This window comes from Lytechinus variegatus, chromosome 17 (genome assembly GCF_018143015.1).
Source record: "Lytechinus variegatus isolate NC3 chromosome 17, Lvar_3.0, whole genome shotgun sequence".
Taxonomy (NCBI): domain Eukaryota; kingdom Metazoa; phylum Echinodermata; class Echinoidea; order Temnopleuroida; family Toxopneustidae; genus Lytechinus; species Lytechinus variegatus.
The window spans coordinates 9,103,194-9,120,142 of record NC_054756.1 but is presented as its reverse complement, the minus strand read 5'-3'; the positions used below and the strand labels follow the sequence as shown (position 1 = coordinate 9,120,142).

The following is a 16,949-nucleotide window of genomic DNA, read 5'->3' as shown; positions in this document are numbered from 1 at the left end:
ATCGAGGTGGGGGGCCTCCCTCCCCCTCAACAATTCGTGCAATATTTTTGCAGCACAATTTCTTTTGACCACTCAATTACTTTTTACTGTCAAGACTCTCGCATGTTTTGAGACCAAATTTGACACCCAGGCACGTTCACGTACATTTGCTAAGAAAAGCACAACATGTTTCTACACCAAAAAATAGAACATTTGGGGTTTTATTTAGAGAATTAGAGGAAAAAGTGGGATTTTGCATACTAATTGCGAATTAATTGTCATAATCGATTAATAGCAATTCACATGAAATGCATTAATATAGGATCGCACGATCAACAGCAGAGATCTCAAGGGCCTGGGAGGCCCCCCTCCAGCCATACAGCTGTATGATCTAGGACGACTTGGCAAGGAACTTAATAAAAGTTTGAGCAATTTTATCACAATTAAGGCCAATAATAAAATTCACTCCTCAATTTTTGAAATCTAACTTCGTACATGTGCATGTAACTCACCTCTCTGCGTCTTGGTTCCCAGAACTGTTTCCCGTTAATTGGCGCCGAGTACGTGATCTAACGAGTGACTTATCACTTTAAAAAAACACAAAAATAATTAAAAAAAAAAAAAAAAAGCTGATTTACAAACCAGCAATATTTATGTGACCCCCACAAGACATTTGAACTCACATGTGATATAAACCCAAGGATCATTGGAACCAAGTGTAATAAAAATTGATGCCGAAATAAAACAAGTGGAATGCCTCTGGCCGTCTCACCTGCATCACGCGGTTCAATGTAGCAGCAGTGCTGACTTTGAATACTACTCTAACTCGCTCAAGATGTTCAGTGATACATGGTTACTCTTATGTCCACTTTTTATGAACTAGACCAATAAACTTACAGAGATATGATGGTTATTCAACAAAAAACCCCAACATGGCCAAAGTTCATTGACCTTACATGACCTTTGACCTTGATCATGTGACCTGAAACGTGCACAGGATGTTCAGTGATACTTGATTACTCTAATGTCCAAGTTTAATGAACTAGACCAATAAACTTTCAAAGTTATGATGGTAATTCAACAGATACCCCTGATTCGGCCAAAGTTCATTGACCCTAAATGACCTTTGACCTTAATCATGAGACCTGAAACTTGCACAAAATTTTGAGTGATGCTTGATTACCATTATGTCCAAGTTTCATGAATCAGATCCATAAACTTTCAAAGTTATGATGGGAATTCAACAGATATCCACAATTCGGCTAAAGTTCATTGACCCTATTAATGACCTTTGACCTTGGTCATGTGACGTGAAACTCATGCAGGATGTTCAGTGATACTTGATTAACCTTATGTCCAAGTTTCATGAACTAGGTCCATATATTGTCTAAGTTATGATGACATTTCAAAAACTTAACCACAGGTTAAGATTTCGAGGTTGATTCCTCCAACATGGTCTAAGTTCATTGACCCTAAATGACCTTTGACCTTGGTCATGTGACATGAAACTCTAATAGGATGTTCAGTAATACTTGATTAACCTTATGGCCAAGTTTCATGAACTAGGTCCATATACTTTCTAAGTTATGATGTCATCCCGGGGGGGCCACTTACATTGACGAGTGGATACCATGCGCGACCAAGAAAACACGTAAAAAGGATGTCTTTTTCACGATAGGGCACGTTACGTACGTAACGTGATAAGGGTGTCAAAAATGATGAAAAAAGGGTATCTATTTCGCTAGGAAAATTACGTGTTTAGGGTCGAATTTGCGGGGATGATAAAACAAAATTAAAATGTTTTATTAAGGATGTCTTTTTTGCCCCAATACTTCGTGTTTAGAGTCCGATTTGCGGGAGGTGGGTCGTACTAAACCAAATAAGGTAAAGCCGACGACCAAAGGACCCGTTACAATAAAACATTCCTGTACTTGTTTAGGGGTTCATTTCAGGGAACATTTGCCAAGAATATCGTTTTGTTTCCAATACTTGTTAAGGGTAGGGTTTCACACGCCAATACTAGTTAAGGGGTGCATTTTCAGAATATGGAAATTACGTGTTTAGGGTGTTTTTCGAGATCCCATGGTCGCGCATGGTATCCACTCGTGAATGGAAGTGGCCCCCCCGGGGATGTCATTTCAAAAACTTAACCTCAGGTTAAGATTTGATGTTGACGCCGCCGCCGCCGTCGCCGCTGCCGTCGGAAAAGCGTCGCCTATAGTCTCACTTAGCTTCGCAGGTGAGACAAAAATGAGAGCAAGATAAACAAAAAACTTGAAAAAAAAATAGGATCAACATGACCTCATATCATTTGACAATTCTACCCCTTGATGATCTTTGAACCCATCGTCCTCATGAACACACCCAAGGATCATTTGTACCAAGTGTAAACACAGTTGATGCAGAAATAAAGAAATGAGAGCAATTTAAACAAAAATTTTATCTTTTGATCATTAGAATGACCTTTGACCCCATCGTCCTGAACAACAGACATGTAGTATTTCATGTACATAAGGATCATTTGTACCCAGTGTGAACATACATTTTAATTGATGCAGAAATAAATGCAAATTGAACAAAACCTTAAAAATGGGATGAACATGACCTCATAAAACTTGACCTTTTGACCCATAGATGACCCTAGACCCAATCATTTTCATTAGATCACATGTGGTACTACCCAAGGATCATATGTACTAAGTATGAATGCACAAAATGTTTAACCCTATCTAGATCCTTGAGATCTTGGATGTTAGACGATCGCGCCAAAAATATTGCACGAATCTTTGAGGGGGGCCTCTGAGGCCCCCCCCCCCGCCTAGATAGGGTTAAACATTTTCGAACAGACTGACAGGTAAAGTGATTTCTAAATCTGTAATGAACTTCGTCAGAAAAGACAAAAATTCACTTTCAACTATTGAAATATTATTTTGTAACTCACCTCTCTTCTTCTTGGTTACATAATCGCCGATGAGTTTTCAACCTTGATCCTTCTTCTGATGTCTCACTTTGAATAATAATAATAATGACAGAAAAACTGACCAAAGATAAAAAAAATATCTGGTGAAATATTGTGCATGAAAATAAACAAATCTTTAGGGCAACTCAGAGAAGGTATTCTAGAAATGTGGCAATACTGACAAGCTTATATTGTCTGAAAACAGTTTCTCCATTTGAATGCAGGAGAAACAAAACAAAATAAGGAGAATACAACGTTTGAAGTTCATGGTTCACCCAAGCATCAGCTGTGAACACTCCACATTCTTAGTGAATCTTCCAAGTAGCCTAAAATAAAACTTGTCAAGGTTGCTTTTGTATCTTGGCTTCTATTCATGGACAGTATGAAGAAGGAGTATTAATCTTTCAGGTAAGCTAATGTTCAGATTTCCACTTTTTGAAGACTAACTTACATGTACTATCTTGGCTATTTACACCAAACCTTCCTTCACGATTTATTGTTGGTTTGGGGGTGTCTTGTATGGTCACAGATATCAACTCTTTGCGTGCGACGGGCTTCCAAAAAAGCCCAGCGAGACATTCACTTACATGTAGCTACGAGGGGCTTCTGCAGAAGCAGAGATTTTTTTGGTTTAATTCGATGAAGTTTTTCAGATTTTTCGTACTTGTTATGTACTTAAACCTCTGCCACTACTTCCTTTATAAACCTTTTTCGATAACAGAATGAGAAAAATATACAGCTACGTGGAGAAAAATCCCGAAAATAGGAAATCATTTAAACTTTACCCGATTTTTTCGTTGCAGTCAGATGGGGAAGAATAAATTTGGTGACGAGCACGTACGCGCGCGCAAAAGGCCTGATCACGTAATTTGATCCATATCGTGCACTAACATCTGTTTCTGCAAGATCGTCACGTAATAAGCTACGCCTTTATTCACCATTTTCATCTTATTATTTGTTTCATCAAGGAGATTTCACTCTAGAATGACATCTCCTTGGTTTCATCGATCGATTGTATTTTCAGGAAAACAAAAAAGCTTGTACGAGAGTAATGTCTAATAGTACTTTGAGCTGTTCTCGGTGCACTTTTGAACTTTTTGAAAAAAGAGATAAAAGAAAGCAGTTTAGCACACCATTCATCTCATGCTCTTTTCAAAAGGGAAATGTCCACGTATTTCATGATATCCACACTACCCAAACAAAAGAATATCAGGGCGGCCACTCAAACAAATTCCTTCCGAAAAGAGCAGGATACAGATGGTCACCGACCCTAACAAAAAGAGATTAGTGTTTATCGAGAGTATGACTTATTGAAAGCTTTTTAAACCTAGCAATACAAAAAGCGTTTATGAATACTTTTTCTTTTATTTCGACCAACATACCGGAACTAAAAACAACAAACTTTGTCTCATTTACATGTACCAACAACATGTAGGTGCTTATGACATCCGTCAGTGATTCATTTTAATGGCATAAAAGTGCTTCCCTCTCGTGATGATGCATATAAAAATAAAAGAACCATTTACGGAAATTAGATAGAAAAAAAAATGGCAAAAACAAGCTGCTGAAAACTGCTTATCTAAAAAAATGAGCCAATGGAGTAAATTAGAGAGTCAGAAGGGGCCTAAGCTTTCGATCCTAGCAGAATCTTCGTCGGAGGCAAAATGACAAACATATAAAGTGGAACAACCATGATATAGACCACAAACATCGAACAGCAACACTAGAAACAAGGAGACAAAAGGGGCATTAGTGAGAAGAGATGACCAATCAGGTTAATGAAGGGGAAGAAAGAAAAGGAGTAGGTAGACACAAAGGGAAGTAGGTGTGACTAAGGCCAAAGAAAGACCTCAAGCCAAGAAGGATTAAGATATGGAGCAGGCAACATCAAACAGGATCTGGAACAAAACAGTGATAAAGGGTATGAGGAAGAGATGAATAACAAGAGAATTAGTGAGAGGTGGGTCAAACAGGTAACAAAGAAAGGCATAAAAAACTGGTGCAAAAGAGTGGGGGAAAAAAGGGAAAGAATGGGAAACAACTGAACATGTGCAAAACACATGTAGTGACTTGACTATATCTTTTTATATATCTATATATTCTTTCCTTGTATATATTTTCATTTATATTTCAATATTCTGTTCATGTATATAAATTCTTTCTTTTATTTCCAATTTCATATCTATATTCTAACTTGGTTCTGCCATGTGCAATGTACTATACTTTACTTGCACAGAACAAGGCACCTCATTTCCTGCCCAAATCTACTTGGCAAACACATTCTTATATTAAGAAACAACCTTTCTTTTGTCCTAGACTTGGAGTAAACATCCTTTCATTGTTCCTTGTTTATTGAAATGAACTTGCAGGTATACAACATCACTACAGAGATGCTTGCATGTTTACTTTTCTCACAGTCTGCTTCTCTCTTCTTTGTTCTTTTCAACTGTGTTTTGCCCCCCTTTTTGGCGCTTATTTCTTTGTCTCACCTTTTCTGATGTTGGTAAAAACAACTTGTTTTCTCTACCACATCATCACTCTACTCTCTGCCTTCGTCCTAACCACTCATGCTGACCATCTCATCCAGCTGCTAGTGAGGATCGAATCAAATCTTGTGGAGGATCATTTTATACTCATTTCTCTATCTTTTTCAATTCTTACTTCATACCGTCACCTCCACTCCTTCGAAGTTTATATTCTCTGCATACTTAATGAGCTCATTACTTCGCGAGACATTTTGTGACGTCTGTCCCTTTTTTCTAATCTATTTGAAATTGTGAAGTGTATATATTTCTTGTCACTGGATTTGTGAAATTTACCTGAGCGGCTGGATCCTCTGGCGAGCAAGAATTTAAGGTAGGACCTAACTTTTATATAAATATTAGGAAATCAGAACCCAATTTCCTAAACTGGTGACCCCGACGTGATCCTGAATCCTTAATTTTCTTTTATCGCCTTCTATTTATTTCGCCATTTTTGCTTCCTCTCCAGCTCTCACTTAATTCGCTATTCTCGCTTCTCACTTTGCTATTTCCGTTTCCTTTGGCTTCTCAATTTTTTTTTCTTACTCCTACAACATGACTATCCCTAATGTTTCCTCTACTCCTGAATCTTTCCTTTCTCCAATCGACCAACTCTCTGCGCAGGTTGACCAGCTCACAATGCAGATTCAAGCATTAACCTGCTCCATGCTGGAAAACCAGAGAGGGACTTGCAGTCGACAGCGCAAGTCATTTTTGCCCAGCCAGCATCGCAGTGACCAGCATGCAGGTGCTCAGTGCTGGTATCACTGGAAACATGGGAGGAGAGCTCAAAAGTGCATCAGTCCTTGCACTTTCTCAAAACAAGCCCAGGGAAACGGTCCCGCCAAGGAATAGCGGCGACTAACCCCCTTGGCAGCACCCAACCCAGTCGCCTTTTCTTTGTCAACGACAAGTACACTGGTACACGATTTCTCGTCGACACAGGTGCTGAGGTGAGCATTTTCCCTCATTCAAAATTGGGGAAACCGGCTAGGGTTGACGCAACAAATATCCAACTGCAGGCTGTAAATCGATCGCCGATCAAGACTTTCGGACAAAAGTCGTTCACACTTGATCTTGGTTTACGGCGTGTTTTCCGCTGGATATTTGTTGTGACAGACATACCCACGCCGATTTTGGGTGCCGATTTTCTTGATCAGTTTGGACTGTTGGTTGATATCAAACACCGCCGATTGATAGACACCACAACAACTCTTACAGTCCAGGGATGTGGTTCATATACTGGTACTATTAGCCCGATGTATGTTCAACATGACTCATCGGAGCGGTTTCACTCCATTCTCCGTCAGTATCCGGATATCACACGACCGGTTTACAAGCACTCAGAAGTGAAACATACTACCACGCATCACATCCCAACTCGAGGCCCGCCCGCGGCAGCGCGCCCTCGCCGTCTTGCTCCAGATCGTCAGAGAATTGCCCAGGCAGAGTTCGAGCACATGCTTGAACTTGGCATTATCCGACAATCTGAGAGTAACTGGTCAAGTCCATTGCACATGGTTCCCAAGAAAACGCCAGGGGACTGGCGGCCTTGTGGTGATTATCGCTTGCTCAACGCTCGCACGGTCCCGGATCGATACCCTATCCCACACTTACAAGATTTCTCTTCAACTCTTGCAGGCAAGACAATTTTTTCGAAAATTGATCTCGTTAGGGCATATCATCAGATCCCAGTCGAGCCTAGCGACATTCACAAGACTGCCGTGACCACTCCATTTGGCTTATTCGAATTCGTTCGAATGCCATTCGGCCTTCGGAATGCAGCCCAAACATTCCAGCGATTGATGGACACCGTCATTCGCGGCCTCCCATTTGTCTATGTTTATCTTGATGATATACTGGTAGCCAGTTCCTCTAAGGATGAACATGAGACACATCTCCGTCTGCTATTCGATCGCCTGCAGGAGTATGGCATCATCGTCAATCCCTCGAAATGTCAGTTTGGTGCTTCATCACTATCTTTCCTCGGACATATGGTGGACAGCACCGGAATCCGACCTCTTAGCGACAAAGTGAAAATCATCCGTGATTTTCCCGCCCCTACTTCACTCACCAAACTTCGAGAATTCCTGGGATTGGTCAACTTCTACAGACGATTCATTCCTCATTGTGCAGAAGTGCTGCAACCTCTGACTGATCTGTTGAAAAACAGAACAAAAAAGAACATGCCAATTGATCTTGGAGAGAAAGAACTTCTTGCTTTCAACCATGCTAAAGATCAATTGGCCAACTCTACTGTTCTTGTGCACCCTCGCACTGATGTTCCCTTGTGCCTACTAGTCGACGCTTCTGACGTAGGAGTTGGGGGAGCCATCCAACAACAAGTGGATGGAGTTTGGCAACCTCTGGCTTTCTTCTCTAAGAGGTTACAACCAGCTGAGACCAAATACAGCACTTTTGGTAGGGAGTTGCTTGCAGCATATCTTGGTATCAAGCACTTCCGTCATCTCCTTGAAGGTAGGTCATTTACTATCTACACTGACCACAAACCTCTCACCCATGCACTCAAGTCGAAACCGGATAGGCATTCGCCACGGGAAATCCGACAACTTGATTTCATTTCGCAGTTTACCTCTGATATTCAGCACATATCAGGCAAGGCGAACACAGCAGCAGACGCCCTCTCTCGTCTGTATATTGACAGAGTTGATTCGTCCTCCATAATAGACTTTGCGGCCATCGCAAGAGATCAGGAAGATGAAACTGAGGTGAAAGACTCCTCACTTCAACTCAAGTCAATTGCTCTCCCAGGTTCTACCACTACTGTTCTGTGCGATATATCAACTGGTACTGCCAGGCCTCTAGTTCCAGTCAAACACAGAAGAGCTATCTTTGATTCCCTCCATGGACTTTCTCATCCAGGAATCAGAGCTACTCAAAAGCTCATTACAGAGCGCTTTGTTTGGCCTAGCATCAACGCTGATGTCAGGAAATGGGCCAAATCATGTCTCGAGTGTCAAAAGTGTAAAGTACATCGACACACCAAAGCACCACTTGGTACTTTCACTTCACCTGATGCACGCTTCTCTCATGTGCACATTGACCTCGTTGGCCCGCTTCCTTCATCAGAGGGCAACAATTACCTCCTTACTTGTGTTGATCGCTACACTAGATGGCCAGAAGCTATCCCTATCCCAGACATCACTGCGGAGACGGTAGCACGTGCATTTGTGGCCAGGTGGGTAGCAGTGTTTGGCGCACCTACTACCATCACAACAGACAGAGGTAGGCAATTTGAGTCAGCACTTTTTCTCGCACTCACCAACCTCCTTGGCACTAAACGCATCCGCACAACAGCATACCATCCTGCCGCAAATGGTTTAGTGGAGCGTTTTCATCGCCAACTAAAAGCTTCTCTCAAAGCTCATAACAAGGTCCGTTGGACTGAGTCACTCCCTTTAGTCTTGCTGGGTATACGCACAGCAATCAAGGCTGACATTGGATGCTCTGCAGCAGAACTTGTGTTTGGGACTACAGTCACTCTACCTGCACAATTTGTAGCTCCTTCACAATTCGACGCTGCTGATGATCCATCTAACTATGCCCACAGACTAAAGAGAATGATGCGGGAATTACATCCCACTCCTACTCGTAAACAGCAAACTAGAACACAGGTACATCCTGAACTCCATTCTTCATCTCACATCTTTCTAAGAGATGATGCTGTTACAAAGCCATTGCAGCCTCCATACAGAGGACCCTTCCGAGTCATCCGTCGTACTGACAAGTTTTTCACCATTGATTATAATGGTAAACGTGAAAATGTCAGTGTCAACAGACTGAAACCGGATTTCATCGAGCAGGATGTTAACACTCCTTCATCTTCTCATCAAAATCCACCTGACCAAGTTCATCAACAATCCAACTCCACGGACTTGGCAGGGGATTCTGATGACAAGCATACGCCTCCCGAAATTCGTAAGACCCGTTCTGGTCGCCATGTCAGGTTTCCTGCCAAGTACGTTCAATTTTTCGGAGACGGGTGAAACATGTCTCACAATTCACTAATGTTTCCAGTCCTTTTATTTTCTTGTTTTATATAGCCAAGTTCCCTTTTACTTTCCCTTGTCGATTTGTTACTACATTTCTATTCAGTACAAATCTAGGGGGGAGCTACTGTAGTGACTTGACTATATCTTTTTATGTATCTATATATTCTTTCCTTGTATATATTTTCATTTATATTTCAATATTCTGTTCATGTATATAAATTCTTTCTTTTATTTCCAATTTCATATCTATATTCTAACTTGTTTCTGCCATGTGCAATGTACTATACTTTACTTGCACAGAACAAGGCACCTCATTTCCTGCCCAAATCTACTTGGCAAACACATTCTTATATTAAGAAACAACCTTTCTTTTGTCCTAGACTTGGAGCAAACATCCTTTCATTGTTCCTTGTTTATTGCAATGAACTTGCAGGTATACAACATCACTACAGAGATGCTTGCATGTTTACTTTTCTCACAGTCTGCTTCTCTCTTCTTTGTTCTTTTCAACTGTGTTTTGCCCCCCTTTTTGGCGCTTATTTCTTTGTCTCACCTTTTCTGATGTTGGTAAAAACAACTTGTTTTCTCTACCACATCATCACTCTACTCTCTGCCTTCGTCCTAACCACTCATGCTGACCATCTCATCCAGCTGCTAGTGAGGATCGAATCAAATCTTGTGGAGGATCATTTTATACTCATTTTTCTATCTTTTTCAATTCTTACTTCATACCGTCACCTCCACTCCTTCGAAGTTTATATTCTCTGCATACTTAATGAGCTCATTACTTCGCGAGACATTTTGTGACGTCTGTCCCTTTTTTCTAATCTATTTGAAATTGTGAAGTGTATATATTTCTTGTCACTGGATTTGTGAAATTTACCTGAGCGGCTGGATCCTCTGGCGAGCAAGAATTTAAGGTAGGACCTAACTTTTATATAAATATTAGGAAATCAGAACCCAATTTCCTAAACACATAAGTATGAAAGAGCAAAAAACAAACTAAGAGAAGAAAGTGAGTGTAAAAATAAATCTGTAAGTATAAATGTATGTAAATATATCCAGAAAGGAATCTATGTGAATAAATATATAAATGTATATACATATGGTAGACAAAACTGATATAGTGATCCGCTGGGTATATATTTTTTTTATTTTTTCTCTCCACCCACCTCTTAGATTTACCACTTATTTATTTTGCCTTTTTAATGTTTACTTAATACACGCCCTCTCTCATACAGCATCAGCTTCTTTATTTGCTTTTACCCTTTAGGCATTTTGCTTCCCTTCCATATATACAGGTGGTTTTTTTTTCTATATAGTCTGCTGTTTTCCCCCCACACCCAGCGGATCACTCTTCTGACTCTCTAGAAAAAAAATGTTCAGATGTCACAGACAACGAGAGAGAATGAGAGACAGAGATAAAAGGGTTAAAAGACAAGTGCGCTTTTGCTAATATTCCATGAACATCCAGTTAAATGATTAACAAAATGACTTTATTTTTTGGTTATATATTACAAAAAAATCCCACAGTGTTTGTTTGTCGCAACTCGGTCCTCAGACCCTTGTCAAACTGATGACTTTTTATTATGTTTGACCTACCCCCCCCTCCAGATAGTAATGTTGTGATCTGCACTCTAATATTGCTTGTTTGTCTCCTCTCTCCGATTTTCCTTTTTTTTGCCAATATCTATTTTTTTAACCGGCGAATAGCGTGGTAGAAAAGATTCACTGAGAAAAAAAATCTGACCTGCACCCATTTTTTGTTCCTGTTACTGCAAACATTTCGGTCGTTTACCCTGGTTAGCATCAAAACCAAAATATAACATTTCTTATATAAAAACAGGGGCGCCACCGAGCGTTTTTGATAATGGAGGGGTTGAGCTGAAAGTGGGAGGGAGTGGACCGGCCAAAAGAAAAATTAACAATTTATATAGACTTCAGATTTTTTGTACGTTTTTTTCTCAAGGGGGTGAGGACTGACACTTCCTACTAACTCCGCCGCTCTGTACTATTAGATTGAATGATTAAAACGATAGAGACAAACATGAATTCTAACTATTATGATTTGTTTTAATGATTTATTTATTACCATGTTTGTGTTTTGTGTTTTCGGTTGTGAAATCAAGAACAAATAAAAAAAACTTTTAATAGCGGATGTTATAATTTATTCAAGAAAAAAATAATTTATCTTACTTTCAGTAGTTGCAAGCATGGGTCTTTTTGAGGGAAAAGTAAGATAAAGAAAGATACGTAGAAAGTGACAAGGAGAGAGTCGGGAAGTATGATTTCAGACTTAAAATTTTAGTCACTTTTACTCGTGTAACTCGTTGAAATAATTTCAGGATATTACAAATCGAATACTGATGCGCAAGCTTCTGGAAGAAAATTATTTTACTATTACAATAGCTGCGTAGAAAATTGAATTAAATGAGACATAATTTACGAAAAAATCTAAAAAATTACTTTTAGTGAAAGATGGAGGCCTCTGTCTTGCCTTAACCCTAAGTCCCAAGTTCACAAAAAATAGTTTAGTCGTGCATTTTTATACAATGACCATTATCATATTTTCTTTGCGATAGATATCTACCCATGTTATTGATATAGAAAATGGAAGATTATATAGAATTTATTGTGAAATGACAGTTACAATTGTAGTTTTAAAAGGTTTTTCGGGACTTTATTTGAGAATCAGGGAGAACCCCCCCCCCCTGAATTTTCGACATGTTGGCCGCGATGTAATAGGATGAGAGGCTCACAAATGCAACAATCCACGATCAATACAAATTGGCAAAATCGAGGCATAGCCTACTCTCGGAACGATTTATGAAGAGAGAGAGAGGAGGGGGGTGGTTAGATGTAATGTAAAATGATAGAGGGGGATGAGGCTGGTATAATACCTCATAATCCAAATCAGGGAAAAGGAAGACGATACAGATATAATTTAAATGAGAAGAACTAAGAAAAAAAAGTGTAGACAGGAGGGGATATAGAAATACGATAGCTACAACTAATAATGAACTAAAAGTTTCCTCACTGGAAATTGAGGAAATAGAATGAGAATTTATGGTGAGGCATCCATCTATAAAAAGCATGACTGTTTGTTTGGCATGTCCCGACAAACCCCTCTCAATCTTCCACCTACCCCCCCCAAAAAAAAATGTTATCAATTTTCCTACTATTTTGTCAGTTTCTTACTTCTTTTTTTCTTGCGAATAGCATAGTAGAAAAGGATCCATATAAAGGAAAAAGACAGGTTCACCTTATATTTTTCTTTACGGCAAACATACTTTTGGGGCGTTTACTATGGTGTGCATCAACACCAAAATATTTGAAAAAGATGTATAAGTAACAGTGGCCGCTGGGCATTTTTGATAATGGAGGGGTTGAGCTGAATGTGGGAGTGATCCGGGCCTCCCCCCCCCAAAAAAAAAGTCACAAATTTATGGACTGACGCCTCCTTCTGACTCCAACACCTCTGTACTAATTAATTGAACAATTAAAAAGATTAAGACAAAATGGGATAAAAATCTTTCATGATTTATTTATCAATTTTGTTTTCGGTTGTGAAAAACCAAGAACGATTATAAAATGAATACAAGTGGAATGCCTCTGGCCGTCTCACCTGCATCACACAGTTAAATATAGCAGCAGTGCTGACTTTGAAAACTACTCTAACTCGCACAAGATGTTCAGTGATACATGGTTACTATTATGTCCAGTTTTCAAGAACTAGACCAATAAACTTACAGAGATATGATGGATATTTAACAAAAAACCAACATGGCTCAAAGTTCATTGACCTTTGACCTTGATCATGTGACCTGAAACTCGCACAGGATGTTCAGTGATACTTGATTACTCTTATGTCCAAGTCTCATGAATCAGATCCATAAACTTTCAAAGTTATGATGGTAATTGAACAGATACATCCAATTCGGCCAAAGTTAATTGACCTTTGACCTTGGTCATGTGACCTGAAATGCGCACAGGATGTTCAGTGATATTTGATTACTCTAATGTCCAAGTTTCATGAATGAGATCCATAAACTTTCAAAGTTATGATGGTAATTCAACAGATACCCCCAATTTGGCCAAGGTTCATTGACCCTAAATGACCTTTGACCTTAATCATGAGACCTGCAACTTGCACAAAATGTTCGGTGATGCTTGATTACTGTTATGTCCAAGTTTCATGAATCAGATCCATAAACTTTCAAAGTTATGATGGGAATTCAACAGATACATCCAATTCGGCCAAAGTTAATTGACCTTTGACCTTGGTCATGTGACCTGAAATGCGCACAGGATGTTCAGTGATATTTGATTACTCTAATGTCCAAGTTTCATGAATCAGATCCATAAACTTTCAAAGTTATGATGGTAATTCAACAGATACCCCCAATTTGGCCAAGGTTCATTGACCCTACATGACCTTTGACCTTAATCATGAGACCTGCAACTTGCACAAAATGTTCGGTGATGCTTGATTACTGTTATGTCCAAGTTTCATGAATCAGATCCATAAACTTTCAAATTTATGATGGGAATTCAACAGATATCCCCAATTCGGCCAAAGTTCATTGACCATAAATGACCTTTGACCTTGGTCATGTGACGTGAAACTCATGCAGGATGGTTAGTGATACTTGATTAATCTTATGTCCAAGTTTCATGAACTAGGTCCATATACTTTCTAAGTTATGACGTCATTTCAAAAACTTAACCTCAGGTTAAGATATTGATGTTGATTCCTCCAACATGGTCTAAGTTCATTGACCCTAAATGACCTTTGACCTTGGTCATGTGACATGAAACTCTGATAGGAAGTTCAGTAATACTTGATTAACCTTATGGCCAAGTTTCATGCACTAGGTCCATATACTTTCTAAGTTATGATGTCATTTAAAAAACTTAACCTCAGGTTAAGATTTGATGTTGACGCCGCCGCCGCCACCGCTGCCGTCGGAAAAGCGGCGCCTATAGTCTCACTCTGCTATGCAGGTGAGACAAATATGAAAGAACATAATAAAACACTTTTAATTTAAATGTTACAATTTTATTAGATGAAAATGAATTACTTTTTCTCATTGTGATGAACAGTAGTCAGTACCATGGCTATTTTGGAGGGAAAGGGAGATAAAAGAAAAATGAATTGTACATGAAACCAGGTGAGCATTGGGACGTATGATTTCAGATTCAGCGATTCACATTTACACCCTTCACTCTTTGAAATTGCAACAGAAAATATATCGAATACTAGTATGCAATCTTCAAGAACAAATTTTTTATTAATTACAAACTATAATTTATGAAAAGATACCAAAGATGATTTTTAGTGAAACGTTGAGGCCACCGTCTTGAAGCGCCCCAAAGTCACAAAATAGTTTCGGACTTTCGTTGCGCGGATCGCGGATAATCATCACGCTTGCAAGGGAAACTTCACGTTTTTTTATTCATTCTGGTATTTGGTATGCTGTACACTTTTTGGTATGCTGTACACAAAATTATACACTTTGCAAGTAATCTCTCTACAATTAGCAGGGGCCAGGGTTGGCGATTTTTTTTATTTTTTAAAAAAAATAAAAAAAAATCGAATTTATTTGATTTAAATCAGATTTTTTTTATTTTTTTGATTTTTTTAAAGTTCCTTCGAAAAAAGGGTAATTATCCCCCCCCCTTACTCTTACAATGATATCAATATTGATGTTATACATTTCACCCCTAATATTGTTCTTAACCACATATTTTGTAATTAAAATCCAGTAAAAATGGACAATTAAAAATAAATTTGAGGAATCATGTATCTGAACTTAATTCTATCATACATAGGCCTATGAAGGAATATTCCATAGGGAATTCCCAGTGAGTAGAGAAAATTCCCCTCTGGGATTTTTCATTCAAATATTTAAAAAATCCAAGAGAAAAAATCCCTTATCAAAACTGCCAACAAACCCTTTGCCAATTACTAGTATTCATGTATATTGTAAGAGAAATAATTCAAATCAATGATTTTTTTTTTCAATTAGTCACAGCTTTACAATAGTCAAAGAGAGACTACAACTGTATATGTTTAGGATCTTTTTAGTTTGATAAAAAGCTCTTCTCTTGCTACAGATATAGATGCAAAACTCTCAGTTTTGGAGAACAATATAGGAGATAGCTTAGTCAAAGGGTGACTATACTACATTCTGTTACTATTATTTTTTAACATTAATCTACAATTTTTATTCCCATATTCTCTACAAAAAAATCTGTTTGATCCATGAAGTATGAAAAAAATCTACTTACTTTTAACTTAAAGGATAGAAACTGCAAAACTGCTTAAATTACAACATATATATTACAAAAAGAAGTATTTAATTTTAAATGAGACACAGCTTACAACTGCCAATGATTGTAACTGAAGTACCTGCATCTTAACATTAAAATGCAGTGTTAAATATTTATTCTGAGTTTTGCAAATTGTTGTTATAGAGCTCTTTCCATTATTACATGCAGATACAAAACTTCCATTATTTGTAGCACTGAACATAAAATGGGTTGCAGTGACTTAAACGGTTTATAAGAGAAAGCTTTTCTCAACAGTCAAATTATGACTGCACTACATTATGTTAATGTGATTTTTATAATTATGTTATTTAAAACATTAAATGTATGATAAATGTAACAATATATTTTTATTTTTTTATTTTACATGACAGAAGTAGTTATGTGTAGGCGAAGGATCAAAACTGGAAAACTGCCAACAAACATTTTCTCATTGACTTTTATATATTATATATTTTTTTTTTAAAACTGCTCTCTGAAAAGTCTTTGGATTATGTGAAAACTTTATGCTAAGAAAGAAATTGACTAATAATAACTGACAAAGAATGTAAAATTTCAGAAGAAAAACTCGACATAATTTACAAAACATTAGTACCTATTGACAACATACATCTGTAGTTTTTAAGGAATTACCTGATTTTATTAATTTGATTTTAATTTGTTTTAAGTAGACATGAAGACTTTGTTGATCTTTTATTGATATAAAGTTAATTCAAAGTTTTTCAGTTGACTTGAAGAATTAAAACTGCATTGAACAAATACTTTGTCCATGATTTGTACATTTTTCAATGGAAGTGATTTAAATCAATGATTTTTTTAAAAATCATGGTGATTTAAATCGCGATTTAAATCACGATTTAAATCAACGTGATTTAAATCCGCCAACCCTGGCAGGGGCGGATCCAGCTTTCGCCAATAGGGGGGACGAAAAATATTTTCATCAACATTTTTCTTGATTGGCCGCTATAATCTGATTTTTTTTGAGAGGGGGGTTCAGGGGGTAGTCCTGACTAAAGACTGTGCTCTTAAGTATATCTTAGTTTTCATTGTTATAAACAAGATAAGGTATCTCATGCGGTCTTAATATGTAATGCGAGCGCGAAGGGCGAGCTAAAATTCTTTGATATTTTATGTCCTTAGAACTGA

The 16,949-nt window shown here is 38.2% G+C and overlaps 1 protein-coding gene across 3 annotated transcripts in view; it reads right to left on the bottom strand.

Moving 5' to 3' along the window:
* The window catches only part of LOC121430669 (probable ATP-dependent RNA helicase DDX60), a 113,627-nt gene that overhangs the window by 29,964 nt on the left and 66,714 nt on the right, over positions 1 to 16,949 (bottom strand). For all 3 annotated transcript variants that reach the window (XM_041628006.1, XM_041628007.1, XM_041628005.1), the window contains exons 30-31: positions 2,921 to 2,986; positions 492 to 566 (exon numbers count right to left, since the gene is read on the bottom strand). In XM_041628006.1, the coding sequence (XP_041483940.1) occupies positions 492 to 566; positions 2,921 to 2,986 (141 nt within the window). The remainder of the gene's footprint in view (positions 1 to 491; positions 567 to 2,920; positions 2,987 to 16,949) is intronic.